The sequence below is a fragment of the Stegostoma tigrinum genome, chromosome 6, assembly GCF_030684315.1.
Source record: "Stegostoma tigrinum isolate sSteTig4 chromosome 6, sSteTig4.hap1, whole genome shotgun sequence".
Lineage (NCBI taxonomy): Eukaryota > Metazoa > Chordata > Chondrichthyes > Orectolobiformes > Stegostomatidae > Stegostoma > Stegostoma tigrinum.
Genome location: NC_081359.1, coordinates 114089029 through 114114234, shown reverse-complemented (window position 1 = coordinate 114114234; position 25206 = coordinate 114089029). Strand labels below are relative to the sequence as shown.

At 49.9% G+C, this 25206-nt stretch overlaps 1 protein-coding gene across 4 annotated transcripts in view; it reads right to left on the bottom strand.

Moving 5' to 3' along the window:
* Positions 1-6019: 6019 nt before the first annotated feature.
* LOC125453449 (tripartite motif-containing protein 2-like) overlaps positions 6020-25206 on the bottom strand; it is a 66293-nt gene continuing 47106 nt past the window's right edge. For all 4 annotated transcript variants that reach the window (XM_059646905.1, XM_059646906.1, XM_059646907.1 and 1 more), the window contains exons 10-12: positions 13695-13765; positions 12381-12521; positions 6020-7734 (exon numbers count right to left, since the gene is read on the bottom strand). In XM_059646905.1, the coding sequence (XP_059502888.1) occupies positions 7582-7734; positions 12381-12521; positions 13695-13765 (365 nt within the window). In that variant the 3' untranslated portion in view covers positions 6020-7581. The remainder of the gene's footprint in view (positions 7735-12380; positions 12522-13694; positions 13766-25206) is intronic.

Here is a 25206-nt window from a genome sequence, read left to right as displayed (position 1 = left end):
TACAGATAGGGTAGATTGTGAGAATCTTTCCCCCATGGCAGATGTGTCTAAGACCAGAGGGAATAAATTTAAGATGAGGAACAAGTGGTTTAGAGATTTGAGAAAAATGTCTTTCACCCTGAGAATGGTAGAAATAAGGAACCTGCTGTGTGAGAGGGTAGTGGAGGCAGGTACTCTCACAACATTGAAGAACCATCTGGACGAGCACTTAAAATGCCAGGGTATAGTAGGCTGTGGGCCTAGTGCAGGTAAATGGGATTAATGTAGTTTGGTGACGGCAAGAACTGCAGACGCTGGAGTCAGAGACAACAGGGTGGAGCTGGAGAAACACAGCAGGCCAGGCAGCACCAGAGGAGCAGGAACATTGACGTTATGGGTCAGGAATGGCGGGGTGGGGGGGGGGGGGGGGTGGGAGGAGTACAGCTGTATGTTACAAACGACAAGACCTTCTGGTCGCGAACTATTTCAAACACTCCTCCCACTCCCTGGGTGATATGTCCATCCTGGGCCTTCTCCAGTGACACAATTAGACCACCCACAATGGCCGAAACATGGAATTCACCAGTTTTAAAATCTCCCCATCCCTGGCCTCATCCCATGGCCAACCCTCCCCCTCTCATCCCTGCCTCCGTGTCCTGACACAAACCATCTATCTTCTCTCTCACCCGTCCACCCCATACACCTCAGTGACCAATCCCCACCACTGCCAACCTGCACTCACCTTCTCCAGCCCCACACACCCTCTCTACTTATTTGAGCTCTCTTCCACCAGCCCCATTTTTGAAGAAGGGTTCCAAACTGAAACATCAGCTTTCCTGCTCCTTTGATGCTGCTTGGTCTGCTATGCTCATCCAGCTCCACACTGTGATGTCTCTTAATGTAGTCTGGTGTTTGATGGTCGACACATGGCACTCCAGTATTGACTAAGCCATTTAGGAATTTGATGAGGAGGAATGTCTTCACCCAGGGAATTCACTGTCAGAAAAAGCATCAGGGCTAAAGTGCTACGATCTCAAGGAGTCAGATGCAGCAATCAGGGCTAAAGGGTCCGAGGGAAAAGCAGGAACAGGACCTTGAGATGAACGATCAGCTGCGATCAAATGAATGCCGGAGCAGGTTGAACAACGCACTGCTGGTCCATTTCTGTCTCAGCGCTCCCTCAGCACTGACCCTCCGACAGTGTCCACTCCCTCAGCACTGATCCTCCGACAATGTGACACTCCCTCATCACTGACCCTCCGACAGTGTCCACTCCCTCAGCACTGACCCTCCGACAGTGCGGCACTCCCTCAGCACTGACCCTCCGACAGTGCGGTGCTCCCTCAGCACTGACCCTCCGACAGTGTCGCGCTCCCTCATCACTGATCCTCCGACAGTGCGACACTCCTTAAGCACTGACCCTCCGACAGTGTGGTGCTCCCTCAGCACTGACCCTCCGACAGTGTCGCGCTCCCTCATCACTGATCCTCCGACAGTGCGACACTCCTTAAGCACTGACCCTCCGACAGTGTGGTGCTCCCTCAGCACTGACCCTCCGACAGTGCGACGCTCCTTCAGCATTGACCCTCCGACAGTGCGACGCTCCCTCAGCATTGACCCTCCAACAATACGGCGCTCCCTCAGCACTGACCATCCGACCGTGCGGCGCTCCCTCAGCACTGTCCCTCCGACAGCGCGGCGCTCCCTCAGCATTGACCCTCCGACAGTGCGGTGCTCCCTCAGCACTGACCCTACGACAGTGCCCACTCCCTCAGCACTGATCCTCCAACGATGCGGCGCTCCCTCAGCATTGAGCCTCGAACAATACAGCACTCCCTCAATACTGACCCTGCGACAGTGTGGCGCTCCCTCAGCACTGACCCTCCGACAGTGCGGCGCTCCCTCAGCACTGACCCTCCGACAGTGCGGCGCTCCCTCAGCACTGACCCTCCGACAGTGCCCACTCCCTCAGCACTGACCCTCCGACAGTGCGGCGCTCCCTCAGTACTGACCCTCCGACAGTGCCCACTCCCTCAGCACTGACCCCCCGACAGTGCAACGTTCCTTCAGCACTGACCCTCCGACAGTGCCCACTCCCTCAGCAATGACCCTCCGACAGTGCCCATTCCCTCAGCACTGACCCTCCGACAGAGCTACGTTCCTTCAGCACTGACCCTCTGACAGTGCCCACTCCCTCAGCATTGACCCTCCGACGGTGACCACTCCCTCAGCATTGACCCTCCAACAATACGGCGCTCCCTCAGCACTGACCCTCCGACAGTGTCGCGCTCCCTCATCACTGATCCTCCGACAGTGCGACACTCCTTAAGCACTGACCCTCCGACAGTGTGGTGCTCCCTCAGCACTGACCCTCCGACAGTGCGACGCTCCTTCAGCATTGACCCTCCGACAGTGCGACGCTCCCTCAGCATTGACCCTCCAATAATACGGCACTCCCTCAGCACTGACCCTCCAACAGTACGGTGCTCCCTCAGCATTGACCCTCCGACAGTGCAGCACTCCCTCAGCATTGACCCTCCGACGGTGACCACTCCCTCAGCATTGACCCTCCAACAATACGGCGCTCCCTCAGCACTGACCATCCGACCGTGCGGCGCTCCCTCAGCACTGTCCCTCCGACAGCGCGGCGCTCCCTCAGCATTGACCCTCCGACAGTGCGGTGCTCCCTCAGCACTGACCCTACGACAGTGCCCACTCCCTCAGCACTGACCCTCCAACGATGCGGCGCTCCCTCAGCATTGAGCCTCGAACAATACAGCACTCCCTCAATACTGACCCTGTGACAGTGTGGCGCTCCCTCAGCACTGACCCTCCGACAGTGTCGCGCTCCCTCATCACTGATCCTCCGACAGTGCGACACTCCTTAAGCACTGACCCTCCGACAGTGTGGTGCTCCCTCAGCACTGACCCTCCGACAGTGCGACGCTCCTTCAGCATTGACCCTCCGACAGTGCGACGCTCCCTCAGCATTGACCCTCCAACAATACGGCGCTCCCTCAGCACTGACCATCCGACCGTGCGGCGCTCCCTCAGCACTGTCCCTCCGACAGCGCGGCGCTCCCTCAGCATTGACCCTCCGACAGTGCGGTGCTCCCTCAGCACTGACCCTACGACAGTGCCCACTCCCTCAGCACTGATCCTCCAACGATGCGGCGCTCCCTCAGCATTGAGCCTCGAACAATACAGCACTCCCTCAATACTGACCCTGCGACAGTGTGGCGCTCCCTCAGCACTGACCCTCCGACAGTGCGGCGCTCCCTCAGCACTGACCCTCCGACAGTGCGGCGCTCCCTCAGCACTGACCCTCCGACAGTGCCCACTCCCTCAGCACTGACCCTCCGACAGTGCGGCGCTCCCTCAGTACTGACCCTCCGACAGTGCCCACTCCCTCAGCACTGACCCCCCGACAGTGCAACGTTCCTTCAGCACTGACCCTCCGACAGTGCCCACTCCCTCAGCAATGACCCTCCGACAGTGCCCACTCCCTCAGCACTGACCCTCCGACAGAGCTACGTTCCTTCAGCACTGACCCTCTGACAGTGCCCACTCCCTCAGCACTGACTCTCCGACAGTGCGTCGCTCCCTCAGCACTGACCCTCCGACAGTGCCCACTCCCTGAGCACTGACCCTCCGACAGTGCAACGTTCCTTCATCACTGACCCTCCGACAGTGCCCACTCCCTCAGCAATGACCCTCCGACAGTGCCCACTCCCTCAGCACTGACCCTCCGACAGTGCAACGTTCCTTCAGCAAAGACCCTCCGACAGTGCCCACTCCCTCAGCAATGACCCTCCGACAGTGCCCACTCCCTCAGCACTGACCCTCCGACAGTGCGACGTTCCTTCAGCACTAACCCTCCGACAGTGCTTCTCTTACTCAGTACTGATCATTGGACAGTGCGGCTGATTGTTGAAATACTTTCTCCTTGCAATTCCAACAACGTTCAAGAAGCTTGACACCTCCTAGGGCAAAGCAGGCCACTTGGCATCGCGCCAACAAGCATCCACACCCTCTGTCACCAACACTCAGTCGCAGCAGTGTGTACCATCTACAAGATGCACTGCAGAAATTCACCAAAGATCCTCTGGCAGCGCCTTCTAAACCCACGATCACTTCAGGAAAAACAAAGACAAGATACATGGGAAGACAAACAGAAGTTGCCATAAGTTCTGTGCTGTCTTGTTGTATGTATGTATGTAAAAGCTCAGCAGCTCTGCAGCCATCTGTGGAGAGAAACCAGAGTTCGCATATCGGGTCCAGTGACCATTCTTCAGTACTGAAAGTAGCCAAGAAAAGATTGGTATATACGATAGATACGGTGTAGGGGGAAGCTGATGGAATAAACACTGGCTGGAGATAGAGCCGATAGAGAGAAGAACAGTTGGACAGACAAGGGAGTGGATAACGGTCAGTGTAGAACAGTGAATTGCTAATGGGGACTATTAGTGACTAACCATAGGTTGTGTGTAATAGCAGACCATGTAATAACAAGGCCTAGTGTGTAATGGAATTGGGCTACGGACATGGGAGAAGTTGCTTTAAGCCCTAAAATTGCTGAACTCGATATTAGGTCCAAATGTGGTGCTAGTTTATGAGCTTGCACTGAACTTCAGTGGACACTGCAGCAAGCCTGAGGCAGAGATATTGGTTAGCGAACTCAGTGGTGTGTTGAAGTAGCAGGCAACTGGAAGCTCAAGGTCATTTTTGTGAACAGGACATAGGTGTTCTGCGAAGGGGACCTCTGTGCTTTGTTTCCCCAATGTTGAGAGAGGAAGTAAATGGGCAGGTACTACACCTTCTGCAGTTGCAGGGGAAGATTCTGTGGATCTATGTAGGCTGTTGGGAGTGAAAGAGGAGTGTGCCAAGATATATCAGAGGGAACAGGCCTTGCACAAGACTGACAAGGAGAGCAGAATATGTGTCTGGAGGTTGCAGATTTGGCAGCTAATAATCCTCTGGTTGCAGATGTTAGTGGGATGGTGGTTGAGGGCAAGGGGGACACCATCGCTGTTGTGGAGAGGAAACAAGGAGGTGAGGGGTGAAGTGTGGGAGATGGATCAGAACCAGCTGAAAGTCCTGTCAGACTTTCAAGGTGCTGAGGAATCCTTGGGAGAGGAAAAAGGTGGACATTTCAGAGGCTGCCTTGTTAAAGTTGGCCTCATCAGAACAGACGCAATGGAGGCAAAGAAACTGGGAGAATAGATAGAGTCTTTACAGGAAGCAGAGTGAGAGCAAGTACGGTCAAGGTAACTTAGCGAGTCGGTGGGTTTGTAATCGAAAGAAGGTCACCAGAAAGGAAACGTTGAACTTGATTGTTCTCCACAGATGCCGCCAGACCTACTGAGCTTTTCCAGAAATTTCTGTTTTTGATTCAAGTTTCGAGCAGCACTGTTTTCTTTTTTAACACGGGAACACCACCCCCTGTAAGTTCCCCTCTAAGCCACTCACCATCCTGTCTTGGAAATATATCACCGTTCCTTCATTCCCTCCCTAAGGGCATTACGGGTCTACCCACAGCATATCAACTGCAGTGGTTCTAGAAGGCAGCTCAGCAACACCTTTCCAGCTTGTACAAGGGGGCATAGCTACAAATTGAGGGGTGATTGATTTAAGACAGATGTCAGAGGCAGGCTCTTTACTCAGAGAATGGTAAGGGCTTGGAACACCCTGCCTGCCAATGTAGTTAATTCAGCCACATTAGGGGCATTTAAACAGTCCTTGGATAAGCATATGGATGATGATGGGATAGTGTAGGGGGAGGGGCTTAGATTAGTTCAAAAGGTCGGCGCATCAACGAGGGCCGAAGGGCCTGTTCTGCGCTGTATTGTTCTATGTTCTATGTTCTCTAGGGCAACTAGGGACGGGCAATAAGTGCTGGACCCAGCTAGTGACACCACATCTCAAGAATGATGAAAAATAAAAGTGCAATTGAGCAAATGGATGGAAATCAGAATGTCGATTGTCTTTGTAGCTGTTAATTTCCTATTATTTACAACCCCCCAACATGATCCACAGAAACTTACGTATTAATGCTCTTGATTCCAGGCACAAAACATCAGCAGAACACTGATCACAGCAATTAGCACTTTCAACAGTACAGAATCTATCTCAGAATACACAGCACCTGATCCCCCACACACAGTGACTCTCACTGGGCTACAGTCCCACACACTGACTCTCACTGGGGTACAGTCTAACACACTGACTCTCACTGGGGTACAGTCCCACACACACTGACTCGCACTGGGGTACAGTCCAACACACACTGACTCTCACTGGGGTACAGACCCACACACATTGACTCTCACTGGGGTACATTCCCACACACACTGACTCTCACTGGGGTACAGTCCCACACACTGACTCTCACTGGGGTACAGTCCCACACACACACTGACTCTCACTGGGGTACAGTCCCACACACACTGACTCTCACTGGGGTACCGTCCCATACACATTGACTCTCACTGGGGTACAGTCCCACACACACTGACTCTCACTGGGGTACAGTCCCATACACATTAACTCTCACTGGGGTACAGTCCCACACACACTGTCAATGGGATACAGTCCCACACACACACTGACTCTCACTGGGGTACGGTCCCACACACACACTGACTCTCACTGGGGTACAGTCCCACACACACACTGACTCTCACTGGGGTAGAGTCCCACACACACACTGACTCTCACTGGGGTAGAGTCACACACAGACACTGACTCTCACTGGAATACAGTCCCACACACACACTGACTCTCACTGGGGTACGGTCACACACACACTGACTCTCACTGGGGTACAGTCACACACACACACACACTTGACTCTCACTGGGGTATGGTCCCCCACACACACTGACTCTCACTGGGGTACGGTCACACACACACTGACTCTTACTGGGGTACAGTCCAACACACACACTGACTCTCACTGGGATACAGTCCCACACACACACTGACTCTCACTGGGGTACGGTCACACGCACACTGACTCTCACTGGGGTACAGTCCCACACACACTGGCTCTCACTGGGGTACAGTCCCACACACACACTGACTCTCACTGGGGTACAGTCCCACATACACTGGCTCTCACTGGGGTACAGTCCCACACACACACACTGACTCTCACTGGGGTACGGTCCCACACACACTGGCTCTCACTGGCTTATATTTCCACACACACTGACTCTGATACTTGCCCACTGTCATCAGTTCAGCGTCGGAGAGGTGGCCCTGCATGTTGGACAGTCTGCATTGTGGCAACTGCTATAATGGGCCCATTCCCCCTCTTTGCTTGGGAAGTTTGTCTTCAGGAGCATCCGTGGAGATTGGTGGGACTTTCTGGGCAAGCCCCTTTGAGTCAGCATTGCAGTCAAGTGTTCACTTTGTGTCTGGGCAATGGGATTGCCCACTGGTGAACTCTGACCTTGGGCCTTGCTCAAACATTGCTGCTCTCTGTATTTACAACAAAAACACAAAACCCAAAAGCATCACTTGTCCTGCAATGGACAAAATGCACAGCAAATTAAAGTAGGCCTCGTGTTTGGGCCTCTGACAGAGTTATGGAAGGGATGGTCACTGCAAGTATCGGTAAATCTTGAAGCAGTGATTCCCCGAGTCAGCAACAGCCACGTGTCCATCTGAGGTCAGTGCCAGGCCCTGTGGTCCATACAGAGGGTCAGCAGAGGTGTTAATGTAAGACAGGAAGGATCCAGAGCTATCAAACACCTGTGGAAAGAGAGACAGAGAGAGAAGAGTGAGAGTGGGGAGAGAGATAGACACACTGACAGAGAGGGACGGTGAGGTTGGAGGTGAGAGAAACACAGAAGGAGAGAGAGTATTATGAAATGAGAAATAATAATTGTCAGTCTAGCTATGTGAAGCAACATGGGAACGAACAAGCAGAATATGATAGAATTCCTCACTGAAATGGACGGTGAGGTAGATGACTCTGAGAGCAGGGTCCTGCACCTAAACAGAGGAAGCCATGCTGGTGCAAAGCACGAGCTAGTGATCATGCACTAAAGCTCCCTCTGCAATGCCCCCTCAAGAAATACACCAGGATAGGTACAACAGGGGGTAGAGACAGAGTACAGTTCCCTCTGCACCGTCCCTGATCAAACAATCCCACAATAGGGACAGTACAGGGTTATGTACAGAGTTAAGCTTCCTCTACACTATTAAACACTCCCAGGACAGTGACAGCACAGAGTTAGATACAGAGTAAAGACCCCACTACACTGTCCTCCTCAAACACTCCCAGGACAGGGACAGCACAGAGTTAGATACAGAGTAAAGACCCCACTACACTGTCCTCCTCAAACACTCCCAGGACAGGGACAGTATGGGGTTAGATACAGAGTAAAGACCCCACTACACTGTCCTCCTCAAACACTCCCAGGACAGGGACAGCACAGAGTTAGATACAGAGTAAAGACCCCACTACACTGTCCTCCTCAAACACTCCCAGGACAGGGACAGTATGGGGTTAGATACAGAGTAAAGACCCCACTACACTGTCCTCCTCAAACACTCCCAGGACAGGGACAGCACAGAGTTAGATACAGAGTAAAGACCCCACTACACTGTCCTCCTCAAACACTCCCAGGACAGGGACAGTATGGGGTTAGATACAGAGTAAAGACCCCACTACACTGTCCTCCTCAAACACTCCCAGGACAGTGACAGCACAGAGTTAGATACAGAGTAAAGACCCCACTACACTGTCCTCCTCAAACACTCCCAGGACAGGGACAGTATGGGGTTAGATACAGAGTAAAGACCCCACTACACTGTCCTCCTCAAACACTCCCAGGACAGGGACAGCACAGAGTTAGATACAGAGTAAAGACCCCACTACACTGACCTCCTCAAACACTCCCAGGACAGTGACAGCACAGAGTTAGATACAGAGTAAAGACCCCACTACACTGTCCTCCTCAAACACTCCCAGGACAGTGACAGCACAGAGTTAGATACAGAGTAAAGACCCCACTACACTGACCTCCTCAAACACTCCCAGGACAGGGACAGTATGGGGTTAGATACAGAGTAAAGACCCCACTACACTGTCCTCCTCAAACACTCCCAGGACAGGGACAGTATGGGGTTAGATACAGAGTAAAGACCCCACTACACTGTCCTCCTCAAACACTCCCAGGACAGGGACAGTATGGGGTTAGATACAGAGTAAAGACCCCACTACACTGTCCTCCTCAAACACTCCCAGGACAGGGACAGTATGGGGTTAGATACAGAGTAAAGACCCCACTACACTGTCCTCCTCAAACACTCCCAGGACAGTGACAGCACAGAGTTAGATACAGAGTAAAGACCCCACTACACTGTCCTCCTCAAACACTCCCAGGACAGGGACAGTATGGGGTTAGATCCAGAGTAAAGACCCCACTACACTGTCCTCCTCAAACACTCCCAGGACAGGGACAGTATGGGGTTAGATACAGAGTAAAGACCCCACTACACTGTCCTCCTCAAACACTCCCAGGACAGGGACAGTATGGGGTTAGATACAGAGTAAAGACCCCACTACACTGTCCTCCTCAAACACTCCCAGGACAGGGACAGTATGGGGTTAGATACAGAGTAAAGACCCCACTACACTGTCCTCCTCAAACACTCCCAGGACAGGGACAGCACAGAGTTAGATACAGAGTAAAGACCCCACTACACTGTCCTCCTCAAACACTCCCAGGACAGGGACAGTATGGGGTTAGATACAGAGTAAAGACCCCACTACACTGTCCTCCTCAAACACTCCCAGGACAGGGACAGTATGGGGTTAGATACAGAGTAAAGACCCCACTACACTGTCCTCCTCAAACACTCCCAGGACAGTGACAGCACAGAGTTAGATACAGAGTAAAGACCCCACTACACTGTCCTCCTCAAACACTCCCAGGACAGGGACAGCACAGAGTTAGATACAGAGTAAAGACCCCACTACACTGTCCTCCTCAAACACTCCCAGGACAGGGACAGTATGGGGTTAGATACAGAGTAAAGACCCCACTACACTGACCTCCTCAAACACTCCCAGGACAGGGACAGTATGGGGTTAGATACAGAGTAAAGACCCCACTACACTGTCCTCCTCAAACACTCCCAGGACAGGGACAGTATGGGGTTAGATACAGAGTAAAGACCCCACTACACTGTCCTCCTCAAACACTCCCAGGACAGGGACAGTATGGGGTTAGATACAGAGTAAAGACCCCACTACACTGTCCTCCTCAAACACTCCCAGGACAGGGACAGTATGGGGTTAGATACAGAGTAAAGACCCCACTACACTGACCTCCTCAAACACTCCCAGGACAGGGACAGTATGGGGTTAGATACAGAGTAAAGACCCCACTACACTGTCCTCCTCAAACACTCCCAGGACAGGGACAGTATGGGGTTAGATACAGAGTAAAGACCCCACTACACTGACCTCCTCAAACACTCCCAGGACAGGGACAGTATGGGGTTAGATACAGAGTAAAGACCCCACTACACTGTCCTCCTCAAACACTCCCAGGACAGGGACAGTATGGGGTTAGATACAGAGTAAAGACCCCACTACACTGTCCTCCTCAAACACTCCCAGGACAGGGACAGTATGGGGTTAGATACAGAGTAAAGACCCCACTACACTGTCCTCCTCAAACACTCCCAGGACAGTGACAGCACAGAGTTAGATACAGAGTAAAGACCCCACTACACTGTCCTCCTCAAACACTCCCAGGACAGTGACAGCACAGAGTTAGATACAGAGTAAAGACCCCACTACACTGTCCTCCTCAAACACTCCCAGGACAGTGACAGCACAGAGTTAGATACAGAGTAAAGACCCCACTACACTGTCCTCCTCAAACACTCCCAGGACAGGGACAGTATGGGGTTAGATACAGAGTAAAGACCCCACTACACTGTCCTCCTCAAACACTCCCAGGACAGGGACAGTATGGGGTTAGATACAGAGTAAAGACCCCACTACACTGTCCTCCTCAAACACTCCCAGGACAGGGACAGTATGGGGTTAGATACAGAGTAAAGACCCCACTACACTGTCCTCCTCAAACACTCCCAGGACAGGGACAGTATGGGGTTAGATACAGAGTAAAGACCCCACTACACTGTCCTCCTCAAACACTCCCAGGACAGGGACAGTATGGGGTTAGATACAGAGTAAAGACCCCACTACACTGTCCTCCTCAAACACTCCCAGGACAGGGACAGTATGGGGTTAGATCCAGAGTAAAGACCCCACTACACTGTCCTCCTCAAACACTCCCAGGACAGTGACAGCACAGAGTTAGATACAGAGTAAAGACCCCACTACACTGTCCTCCTCAAACACTCCCAGGACAGTGACAGCACAGAGTTAGATACAGAGTAAAGACCCCACTACACTGTCCTCCTCAAACACTCCCAGGACAGGGACAGTATGGGGTTAGATACAGAGTAAAGACCCCACTACACTGTCCTCCTCAAACACTCCCAGGACAGGGACAGTATGGGGTTAGATACAGAGTAAAGACCCCACTACACTGTCCTCCTCAAACACTCCCAGGACAGGGACAGTATGGGGTTAGATACAGAGTAAAGACCCCACTACACTGTCCTCCTCAAACACTCCCAGGACAGGGACAGTATGGGGTTAGATACAGAGTAAAGACCCCACTACACTGTCCTCCTCAAACACTCCCAGGACAGTGACAGCACAGAGTTAGATACAGAGTAAAGACCCCACTACACTGTCCTCCTCAAACACTCCCAGGACAGGGACAGTATGGGGTTAGATACAGAGTAAAGACCCCACTACACTGTCCTCCTCAAACACTCCCAGGACAGGGACAGTATGGGGTTAGATACAGAGTAAAGACCCCACTACACTGTCCTCCTCAAACACTCCCAGGACAGTGACAGCACAGAGTTAGATACAGAGTAAAGACCCCACTACACTGTCCTCCTCAAACACTCCCAGGACAGGGACAGTATGGGGTTAGATCCAGAGTAAAGACCCCACTACACTGTCCTCCTCAAACACTCCCAGGACAGGGACAGTATGGGGTTAGATACAGAGTAAAGACCCCACTACACTGTCCTCCTCAAACACTCCCAGGACAGGGACAGTATGGGGTTAGATACAGAGTAAAGACCCCACTACACTGTCCTCCTCAAACACTCCCAGGACAGGGACAGTATGGGGTTAGATACAGAGTAAAGACCCCACTACACTGTCCTCCTCAAACACTCCCAGGACAGGGACAGCACAGAGTTAGATACAGAGTAAAGACCCCACTACACTGTCCTCCTCAAACACTCCCAGGACAGGGACAGTATGGGGTTAGATCCAGTTTGTTGTTCACCTGTATTCGGCTGTTTCCCCAGTCAGCGACAATGATGTTCCCATTGGTATCAACGGCCACCCCAGTGGGAGCATTGAACTGTCCGTTCCCCTCTCCATGCGATCCAAACTTGAAGAGGAATTCACCATCAGAATTATAAACCTGTCCAGATCAGAAATGCAGTGTCAATGTTCCCAGCCTCGAAACAGCCTGTCAAGAGGCAGCGTGTATGACACTGTCCACACACACAGCCCGAAGGTCTCCCTGACCACACGCACTATGGGGGGGATGTGTGTCCCTGACCACACGCACTGTGGGGGGGGGGTGTGTCCCTGACCACACACATTATGGGGGGGGGGTGTGTACCTGACCACATGCACTGTTGAGGGGGTGTGTACCTGATCATACGCACTGTGGGGGGTGTGTCCCTGACCATACACACTGTCGGGGGGGGGTGTGACCCTGACCATACGCACTATGGGGGGTGTGTACCTGATCATACGCACTGTGGGGGGTGTGTCCCTGACCATACGCACTGTGGGGGGTGTGTCCCTGACCATACGCACTGTGGGGGGTGTGTCCCTGACCATACGCACTATGGGGGGTGTGTACCTGATCATACGCACTGTGGGGGGTGTGTCCCTGACCATACGCACTGTGGGGGGTGTGTCCCTGACCATACGCACTGTCGGGGGGGGGTGTGACCCTGACCACACGCACTATGGGGGGTGTGTCCCTGACCATATGCACTATGGGGGGTGTGTCCCTGACCATATGCACTGTGGGGGGTGTGTCCCTGACCATACGCACTGTGGGGGGTGTGTCCCTGACCATACGCACTGTCGGGGGGGGGTGTGACCCTGACCACACGCACTGTGGGGGGTGTGTCCCTGACCATACGCACTGTCGGGGGGGGGTGTGACCCTGACCATACGCACTGTGGGGGGTGTGTCCCTGACCATACGCACTGTCGGGGGGGGGTGTGACCCTGACCATACGCACTGTGGGGGGTGTGTCCCTGACCATACGCACTGTCGGGGGGGGGTGTGACCCTGACCACACGCACTATGGGGGGTGTGTCCCTGACCATATGCACTGTGGGGGCACTGAACACACACAGTATTGGGTGAAGGGGCTCTAACAGTATTCCTGGAGTAGGTAGTGACTGTAATCCAGGGTGGGGATGGCCCTTTGGGGTCATTCTCCCTTCCTCACTGGGGATTCACCCCACCTCATCCCACCCCAGAGCTCACTCCTCCCTCTGGGTTCTCTCTCAGCCCAGTGTTGAGGGTGGTGGGACAGTGCAATGTAGCTGCTGGCTGTGATCTGCCTCACCTTCACCGAGTGGTTGTGGAAATCTGTCACCAGGATCTCGTGTCTATTGTTCACCGCCACAAAGTGAGGGCCTGGAAAAGCAGTAAAACTGAGATCAGTCAGGGTATAGCCTACATCAGCCCAGCCAGGCCTGGCCCAAACCCACAACATGGAGCCTGCCAGAGGCAGACATGCCCAGCACCCACACTGCCGCCCCACCTCACTGCCCAGGGACAAGAGGAGTCTCCCCCATTCCCTCTGACTGCCCAAGGCAAAAGGAGTCACCCCCCCCACCCCCCACATCCCCAACGGCAAGAGGAGTCTCCCCCATTCCCCCTCACTGCCCAAGGCGTGTTGCCCCCCCCAGCCCCCCAGGAACAAGAGGAGTCTCCTTCATTCCCTCTCACTGCCCAAGGCAAGAGGAGTCGTCCCCCTCCACCCCTAGGGACAAGAGGAGTCTCCCCATTCCCCCTCACTGCCCAGGGCAAGAGGAGTCTCCCCCACTCCCCCTCACTGCCTAGGGCAAGAGGGGTCTCACGCCACCCTCCAGTGACAAGAGGAGTCTCCCCCATTAGCCCTCACTGCCTAGGGCAAGAGGAGACTCCCCTCACCCCCCAGGGGCAAGAGGAGTCTCCCCGATTCCCCCTGACTGCCTAGGGCAAGAGGGGTCTCACCCCACCCCCCAAGACAAGAGGAGTCTCCCCCATTCCCCCTCATTGCCCAGGAGCAAGGGGAGTCTCCCTCATTCCCCCTCATTGCCCAGGGGCAAGGAGAGTGTCCCCCATTCCCCCTCATTGCCCAGACAAGAGGAGTCTCCCCCAGCCCCCCTCATTGCCCAGGGGTAAGGGGAGTCTCCCCCATCCCCCCGATTGCCCAGGAGCAAGGGGATTCTCCCCCTCCCACTACTCAGGGGCGAGGAGGGTCCTGAGGAAGCTCAAACAGAAATCCCAGAAGAGGCTGGGATTAGATACAGTAATCATGAATTGGAAGGTAGGATGCTCAAATTTGTTTGTTAAAAAAAATGGAGAAGAGTGCATAGTTCATTTAAGAGATAAAGTGTTTTTTTTCTAAGCTTAGGGATTCATACAAGGATAAAATGTTTCTGGATGAAGCTGAGGCTGTAAACTAGTTCTGAAATTGAAGCATGTATCAATTGGCTTGTGATTGGAATCTTTAGGTTTGTTTTGATGTTTTGGCAACTAGCTGGAATTAGCCAATTAATTTAAACCAAGCACTTAGGGACTGAAAACCAACTGAATTTACATCTGATGGCTTTGACAACCTCCGGCCAATGCTACTGTAAGAAAATTGATATGTCATCCAAAGTATATAGAAGAGGGATTTTGAAAATTGGTGTGAGAGTAAACCACCGCCTGAGAAATAAGCATTGAGCTCCCGCAAGAAATCGCTAAACTGTCTAAGAAAGCACCATCCATCCATAACAGGTACAACGGCATTTCTGGCTAAGTGTCCTGACAGAAGATTTGACAGAGGAAACATCCCTGACAGCCAGAACGGCAGAAGAAAAGTGTTTACGACTTGAGAATAGAAGAAGAAAGGCATGTAGACTTTGAGTGAGGAAGTTTTAATTTATTTTCTTGTTACTTGCATTTATATAAGTGGGTTTTGTGTGTACTGAAGCAGCAAACCAGTAGAATTTAGTTCAGTAAACATAAAGTGTGTTTAGTCAGTAGTTTGACCAATCAAATTGCGTCTGGAAGTAACACCTTATACTTACCTTTAAAATAAGGCAAAGTTAGGGTCCAGACTATCTTTTCCATATACTTTGAAACCCCAAACAGTGTAGATGCTCAGTTGTTGAGTACATTCAAATCTGAGATTAACAGGTTTTTGGCCCTGGGGAAAATCAAGGAACATGGGGAACAGGTGGGAAGTCCAAAGTTTTCAAGAAGAATTGTAACTCAGGTTGTGGATGAGGTTGTAGACCTGTAGACCATCTCGCCAAGCCAATGTGTTTGATTGCAAATGTTTCGCCACGCTGCTAGATAACATCGTCAGTGCATCTCTGGTGAAGCGTTGGTGTTCTGTCCCGTTTGTTGTTTATACGCCTCAGTTTGCTGGGGTGGTTGGTACCACTTCCAGTTCTGTTTTTCAGTGGGTTGTACACAGGCTCTAATTCAGTGTCAGAGATAATGGGAACTGCAGATGCTGGAGATTCCAAGATAATAAAATGTGAGGCTGGATGAACACAGCAGGCCAAGCAGCATCTCAGGAGCACAAAAGCTCCTGAGATGCTGCTTGGCCTGCTGTGTTCATCCAGCCTCACATTTTATTATCTCTAATTCAGTGTGTTTGTTGAAGAAGTTCTAGTTGGAATACCAGGCCTCCAGGAATTCCCTGGCATGTCTCTGGCAGCCAAACTGGGGTAATTTACAAAATACCATGCAAGGACTGTGAGTAACATTATATGGGCCAAACGGGAAAAAAATTGACAGTACGGATACACGAACACCAACTAACCACCAAGAGACATGACCAATTCTCACTTGTCTCACTTACACAAGGACAGCGAGGGACAAGAACTAGACTGGGACAACACATCCATAATCGCACAAGTAAAACAGGGACATGCCAAGTAAAATAAACTTTTAAATAACCTTGTTGCACTCCCTTCACAGCAAGAGCATCCTTCCTCAGAAAAGGAGACCAAAACTGCACACAATATTCCAGGTGAGGTCTCACCAAGACCCTGTACAACTGCAGCAGGACATCCCTGCCCCTGTACTCAAAACCTCTCACAATGAAGGCCAACATACCATTTACCTTCTTCACCAATTACTGCACCTGAATGCTTACCCTCAGCAACTGGTGCACAAGGACACCCAGGTCCCACTGCACACTCCCCTCTCCCAATTTACACCCATTCAGGTACTAATCTGCCTTTTTGCTTTTGCTTCTGCTTCCAAAGTGAATAACCTCATTTATCCAAATTGTACTGCACTGATTTGCCTACTCACCCAACCTGGCCAAATTATGCAGAAGGATCTCTACATCCTCATCACAGTTCACCCACCCACCCAACCTGGTATCATGTGCAAACTCTGAGATGCTACTCTTTGTTCCCTCATCCAAATCATTAATATGTATTGTGAATAGCTGGGATCCCAGCACCGATCCCTGTGGCATCCCACCCGTTACAGCCCACCAATTTGAAAAACGTCCATTATTTCCTACTCTTTGTTTCCTCTCTGCCAACCAGTTTTCTATCCATTTCAATACATTTCCCACAATCTCATGAGCTTAACTGGCTCCTCCTCGTCAACTCTACGAGTTGCATCTTCATAGAACATAACAGCACAGTACAGGCCCTTTGTTGAGGGCTGCCAGAGCAATTCCCTCCTGTGCCACTACCTCTGCTGGGTCTGTCCTGGTGATGGGACAGGACACATCCAGGGACGATGACATCTGGGACGTTGACTGTAAGGTATGATTCCGTGAATACAAGGTCAAGTTGTTGCTTGATTAGTCTGTCATACAGCTCTCCCAATCTTGGCACTATTCCCCAACATTAGTACAGAGGACTCTGCACAGTCAACAGGGCTGTTTCTGCGGTTGGCTTTCCTGGTGCCTACGTCAATTACCCATTCTTGTTGTTAAGGCTTGATTAGCGATTGATACAACTGAATGGTTTGCTAGGCCTTTTCAGATGGCAGCTGAGAATCAACCACATTGATGTGGGTCTGGAGTCACATGTAGGCCAGCTAAGGATGGCAGGTTTCCTTCCCTAAAGGACATTACGTACCAGATCAGGTAGCAAGAACTATAGATGCTGGAGTCAGGGATAACAAAGTGTGGAGGTAGAGGTACAGGAAAGTTGACGTTTCGGGTTGGGACCCTTTTTCAGAAAATTCTCAGCTCTCCTGTTCCTCTGATGCTGCCAGGCCTGCTGTGTTCCTCCAGCTTGACACTTTGTTATGTATCAAATTATATTTTTTAATGCCCTTTTTTATTGACCCTTCAACTAAAGGGAACAGCTGCTTCCTATTCACACTGTCCATGCCCCTCATGATCTAATACATCTCCATCCAGGCCAACTCAGCCTCCTCAATTACAAAGAAAACAACCTGAGCTTATCTAGTGACCTGCTCCATCCCAGGCAACACCCCATCCAGTGCAATCACATCCTTCTAAAAGTGCACTAACCAATACTAAGCATAGAACTCCAGCTGTGGCTCACCCAAAGTCCTGTTCAGCTCCAACATTACCTTCCTGCTTTTATAATCTACGCCTCAATTGACAAAGACAAGCGTCCCATTTACCTTCTTAACCACACTATTAACCCTGTCCTGCCGCCTTCAGAGATCTGAGCTTCCAAGTATCCTGCCACTCATTGAGTATTTCCTTGTCTTGTTTCTACTTCCAAAGGGCATCACCTCACACTTATCAGGATTAAATTCTGTCACTGTCTGCCCATCTGACCAATCTGACTTTATCTTCCTATAACTTAAGACCTTCATGTCGTCCTCAAACTGACTTATTATTCCCCCATCCCATACGTTCTCATCAACATCATTTGTAGATATCACAAACAATAAGGGACCCAAGACTGATCCTGTGGGACACCACTGCACACCAGGCTCCAGTCACACAAATAGCCCTCTACCACCACCCCCTGTCTCCTGTCTCTGACCCAAATCTGGATCCAACTTGCCAAGTTACCTAGGGTCCCGTGTGTTTTTACATTCCTCATCAGTCTGCCATGTGGATCCTTGTCAAAGCATTTGTATCGGAGACATTGCCAGCATACCAGAACTTCAAGTCAGCCAGGGGGCAGAAGTGAGCGTATTGGCCATCACCAAGGAGAAAGTACTGGAGAAGCTGAAGGTAGTTAAATCATCTATATCTGATGGACTACATGGCCTAGTGGTATTATCACTGGACTGTGATAACAGGGACCTAGCTAATATCTGGGGACCCAGGTTCGAATCCCGCCCCAGCAGATGGTACTATTTGAGTTCAATAAATATCTGGAACTAAGCGTCTAATGGTGACCATGAATCCATGGTCAGTTGTCAGAAAAACCCATGTGGTTCACTTATGTCCTTTAGGGAAGGAAGCTTCCATCCTTACCAGGACTGGCCTACGTGTGGCTCCGGAACCACGACAAAGGTCACTTAAAAGTCTCTAAAATATCTGACTCCACTACTACTACCAGCAGCGCATTCCACACACCCACCACTCTCTGTGTAAAGAACCTACCTCTGACATCTCCCCTCAGCATGGCTTTGTGACGGGCAGGTCATGCCTCACAAGCCTTACTGAATTCTTTAAGGATGCAACAAAACACATTGATGAAGGCAGAGCAGTGGATCTGGTGTACATGGATTTTTGCAAGGCATTTTGTAAGGTTCCCCATGGCAGGCTCATTCAGAAAGTAAGGAGGCATGGGGTACAGGGTGATTTGGCTGTCTGGATTCAGAATTGTTTGGCTGACAGGAGGCAGAGAGTGGTTGTAGATGGTAAGTATTCTGCCTGGACCTCAGTGACCAGTGGTGTTCCGCAGGGATCTGTTCTGGGACCCCTGCTCTTTGTGATCTTTATAAATGACTTGGATGTGGAAGTGGAAGGGTGGGTTAGTACATTTGACAATGACACAGAGGTTGGTGGAGTTGTGTACAGCATGGAGGGCTGTTGTAGGTTGCAACGGGACAGTGACAGGATGCAGAGCTGGGCAAAGAAGTGACAGATGGAATTCAACCCAGAAAAGTATGAAGTGATTCATTTTGAAAGGTCAAATTTGAATGCAGATTACAGGATTTGTGGTAGGATTCTTGGCAGTGTGGAGGAACAGAGGGATCTTGGGGTTCACATCCACAGATCCCTCAAAGTGGCTACCCAAGTTGATAGGGCTGTAAAGAAGGCATATGGTGTGTTGGCTTTCATTGGCAGGGGAATTGAGTTTAAGAGCCAAGAGGTTATGCTGTAGCTCTATAACACCCTGGCTAAACCTCACTTGGAATATTGTGTTCAGTTCTGGTTGCCTCATTGTAGGAAGGAAGGATGTGAAGCTTTAGAGAGAGCGCAGAGGAGATTTTCCGGGATGCTGCCTGGACTGGAGGGCAGGTCTTATAAGGAATGGCTGAGGGACCCAGGGCTTTTCTTATTGGAGCAAAAAAGGATGACAGGTGACTTGATAGAGATGTACAAGATGATGAGAGGCACAGATAGAGTGGGTAGCCAGAGACTTTTTCCCAGGGTGGAAATGGCTATCAGGAGGGGGCATAATTTTAAGGTGATTGGATGAAGGTATAGGGGAGATGTCAGAGGTAGGTTCTTCACACAGAGAGTTGTGCGCTGCCGGCAGTGGTTGTGGAGTCAGATACATTAGGGCCATTTAAGCGACTCTTGGATAAGCAGCGATAACAAAGTGTGGAGCTGGATGAACAGAGCAGGCCAAGCAGCATCTCAGGAGAGGTGTGCCGCATAGATCAGTGGACCTCACCTGTCAACTAATTATACAAATGATTTTGATGAAAAACGGCCAGTATGGTTTTCAAATTTACCGATGATAGAAAGGTCATTTTGAAGGTAAGTTGTAAAGAGGACACAAGGACATTGCAAAAGGACATTGATAGATGAAGGGAAATAGCAAAAATCTGATAAATAGAGTACCATGGGAGAAAAAGTGAATTATCCATTACAACCAAAAGACTGGGTGGAGAGGTTGCAGAGTTCTGAGATCCAAAGACATCAAAGTGTCCCAGTGCATGAATCTCAGGTGGTGAGTATACAGGTTCAGCAAGTAATCAGGAAAACTGTCCTGTAAACAGAAAGCAGGACAGTTCGAACCCGGTCAATTACCGCCTCATCAGCCTACTCTCAATCATCAGTAAAGTGTTGGAAGGTGTCAGTAACAGTGCTATCAAGCAGCATCTGCTCAGTGAGGCCCAGTTTGGGTTCCGCCAGGGCCACTCAGCTCCTGACCTCATTACAGCCTCGGTTCAAACATGGACTGACACCCTTTGACATCAAGCCTGTATTCAACTGAATGTGGCATCAAGGAGCCCTAAAAAAACTGGAATCAAGGGCAAACACTCCACTGGTTGGAGTCACACCTGACAAATAGGGAGATGGTCATGGTTATGGGAGGTCAATCATCTAAGCTCCAGGACATATCTGCAGAAGTTCCTCAGTGTATAGTCTTCTGCCCAATCATCTTCAGCTGCTTCAACAATGACCTCCCCTCCATCAATCAGTCAGAAGTGGACATATTCACTGGATGATTACACAATATTCAACACCATTCGCAACTCCTCAGGTACAAATGCAGCAAGATGTAGACAATATTCAGGCTTGGGCTGACAAGTGGCAAGTAACATTCACACCACACAAATGCCAGGCTAAGACCATCACTGGATTCTCCCACAATCAACATTCTTGGTGTTACCATTGACCAGAAACTCAACTGGACCAACCACATTAACACAGTGGCTACAAGAGCAGGTCAGAGGGTAGGGATATTGCAGCAAGTAACTCACCTCCCGACTCCCCAAAGCCTGTCCACCATCTACAAGGCACAAGTCAGGAGTGTGATGGAATACTCCCCACTTGCCTGGATGGGTACAGCCCCAACAACACTCAAGATGTTTGACACCGTCCAGAACACCACATCCACAAACATCCACTCCCTCCACCACCAACGCTCAGTAGCAGCAGTGTGTACTATCTACAAGATGCACTGCAGAAATTCACCAAATCTCCTAGAATGGCAGCTTCCAAACCCATGACCACATCCATTTAGAAGGACAAAGGTGGCAGACACATGGGAACACCCTACCTGCAAGTTCCCTTCCAAACTATTCATCATCCTGACTTGGGAAATACATTGTTCCTTCCGTGTTACTGGGTCAAAATCCTGGAATACCCTCCCTAAGGGCATTGTGGGTTAAACTACAGCACATGGTTCAAGAAGGCAGCTCACCACCACCTTCTCAAGTGCAACTAGGGATGGACAATAAATGCTGGCCGAGACAGCAACGCCCACATCGCACCAGTTAAAAAAAAAACAAGCTCATAGGATGGTATAAAGTATAAAAGTGAGGAAGTGATGCTACACCTCTACTGTAAAATTCAAAGATTCTATGAGCCTCCAAATGTTATGGTTTGTTGGGAGAGGAATTCAATTTAAGAATAGGGAGATAATGTTTCAGTTCTACAGAGCACTGGCGAGTCCACATCTGCAGTACTGTGTACTGTATTGGTTTCTTTATAAGGATAGATGTCAATGCGTCAGAGTCCGTTCAGAGAAAGTTAACCAGGCTAACCCCTTGACTGGGTGCGTTTTTTTTTTGAGGAAAGACCAGATAGGCTGGGCTTGTACCCATGAGTTTAGAAAATTCAGAGGTGATGAAAACAAGTAAAACCCCAAGGACACTTGATCAGGTTGGTAGGGAGAGGATGTTTCTTCTTGTGGGAGAATCTCGAACTAGGGCTCAGTGTTTCAGAATCAGGGGCACCATTTTCAAACAGAGATGCAGTATAGTGTTCCCTTCAGAGGATTTTAAGTCTCTTCCCAAGAGAATAATGGAAGCTGAGTTTTATTCATATTTTATGCAAATGAGGACCAGGAGGAGGCCATTCAGCTGCTTGACCCTTCTCCCCCATTCAATAGGATTGTGGTTTATCTGGTTGCAACTACAATCTGCCCTCCAGCTCCCTTCCTAATAACCTTTCACCTCACTGATTATCAAAAATCAGTCCATCCTGTCATATTAAAGGGATTTAGCTTCCACCACCTTCTTAGGAAGAGAGTTCCAAAACACCCTCAACCCTCAGAGAGAAAATGTGATGATTTCCCTCGCCTACTGAATTTCACGTTGATGAAGCTCCAGTTGGCTTGGCTTCGAGTTCTGAAGCATGACGTCACAAACCAGGAATTTCCAGATGGGGCCATTTGTAAACTCAATCTGATTCCAAGGGACTCCTTCCAGGAAACAGGATTTCAGGGGACAGACGGTTATGTTAGGGATATCTACTGTGACTGGTGGGTCTGGAAAACAGCTCTGAAACCAGAGAAGGTTACATAGAACACAGAACATAGAACATAGAACATTACAGCACAGTACAGGCCCTTCCGCCCTCGATGTTGTGCTGACCTGTCATATCGATCTCAAGCCCATCTAACCTACACTATTCCATGTACGTCCATATGCTTATCCAATGATGACTTAAATGTACCTAAAGTTGGCGAATCTACTACCGTTGCAGGCAAAGCGTTCCATTCCGTTACTACTCTCTGAGTAAAGAAACTACCTCTGACATCTGTCCTATATCTTTCACCCCTCAATTTAAAGCTATGCCCCCTCGTGCTCGCCGTCACCATCCTAGGAAAAAGACTCTCCCTATCCACCCTATCTAACCCTCTGATTATTTTATATTTTTCAATTAAGTCACCTCTCAACCTTCTTCTCTCCAATGAAAACAGCCTCAAGTCCCTCAGCCTTTCCTCGTAAAACCTTCCCTCCATACCAGGCAACATCCTAGTAAATCTCCTCTGCACCCTTTCCAAAGCTTCCACATCCTTCTTATAATGCAGTGACCAGAACTGTACACAATACTCTAAGTGCGGCCGCACCAGAGTTTTGTACAGCTTCACCATAACCTCTTGGTTCCGGAACTTGATCCCTCTATTAATAAAAGCTAAAACACTGTATGCCTTCTTAACAGCCCTGTTAACCTGGGTGGCAACTTTCAAGGATCTGTGTAGATGGACACCGAGATCTCTCTGCTCATCTACACTACCAAGAGTCTTACCATTAGCCCAGTACTTTGTCTTCCGGTTACTCCTACCAAAGTGCATCACCTCACACTTGTCTGCATTAAACTCCATTTGCCACCTTTCAGCCCAGCTCTGCAGCTTATCTATGTCTCTCTGCAACCGAAAGCATCCTTCGTCACTATCCACAACTCCATCGACCTTAAGTGTCGTCTGCAAATTTACTAACCCTTCCTTCTACGCTCTCATCCAGGTCATTTATAAAAATGACAAACAGCAGTGGACCCAACACCGACCCTTGAGGTACACCACTAGTAACTGGTCTCCAGGATGAACATTTCCCATCAACCACCGCCCTCTGTCTTCTTTCAGCAAGCCAGTTTCCGATCCAAACTGCTATATCTCCCACAATTCCATTCCTCCGCATTTTGTACAATATCCTACGGTTGCTAAGCAACTGTCAGCATAGGATGCTCTGTCCTCACAGTGACAGATTTCTGCATAATTAAGTTGACAAAACCCCAACACTTAGCTTCTTGAAAGTGGGCTAATTGCTCAAATTGATTTTTAACACATTTTAAATCAGTAAGGGATCAAGGATAATCAAGGGAGAAGGCAGGAGAATGGAGAGAAGGATTCTCAAATCAGCCACAATCTCACGGCACAGCAGAGCAAACTTAATGTATTGAATGGCCTACTCTTGCTCTGACCTTGTGTGGTCTTATTTCCAGTAAAATCAGCTAGCAGCTAAAAGCTCCAGCAATTAAACTTTCAACTGTTCATTTTGTTTCCAAATTAGCAAAAGGCAACCCCTCTCAAATCACAAACTGTTCAAATATCCAACAGGACCAAAATCTTCCAGCTTCTTTTCCCAAAGTCAGCTTGGAAATAGTCAGCATGGATTTGTCAAGGGCAGATCATGTCTCACAAACCTTATTGAGTTTTTTGAGAAGTTAACCAAGCATGTGGATGAGGGAAGGGCAGTTGATGTGGTGTACACGGACTTCAGTAAAGCCTTTGATAAGGTTCCACATGGTAGGCTATTACAGAAAATACGGAGGCATGGGATTGAGACAGATTCAGCAGTTTGGATTAGAAACTGGCTTTCTGTAAGAAGGCAACGAGTGGTGGTTAACAGAAAATATTCAGCCTGGGGTCCGGTTACTAGTGATGTGCCTCAAGGATCTGTTTTGGGACCACTGCTGTTGTCATTTTTATAAACGACTTGGACGCAGGCATAGGTGGATGGCTTAGTAAGTTTGGAGATGACACTAAAGTCGGTGGAGGGATGGACAGCGTGGAAGAATGTTGCAGGTTGCAGGGAGATTTGGATAAACTGCAGAATTGGGCTGAAAGGTGGCAAATGGAGTTCAATACAGATAAAAATGTGAGGTGATTCACTTTGGGAGGAATAATAGGAAGGCAGAATACTGTGTCAATGGAAAGCTTCTTGGTAGTGTGGATGTGCAGAGGGATCTTGGTGTCCATGTACATAGATCCCTGAAAGTTGCCACCCAGGTTGATAGTGCTGTTAAAAATGTTTCCGGTGTGTTAGGTTTTATTGGTAGAGGGACTGAGTTCCAGAGACGTGACGTTATGCTGCAACTGTACAAAACGCTCGTGCGGCCTCACTTGGAATATTGCATGCAGTTCTGGCCGCCCCATTACAGGAAGGATGTGGAAGCACTGGAAAAGGTGAAGAGGAGATTTACCAGGATGCTAACTGGTCTGGAGTGAAGAAAGGCTGAGGAACTTGGGTCTGTTCTCATTGGAGAGAAGAAGGCTAAGAGACATACA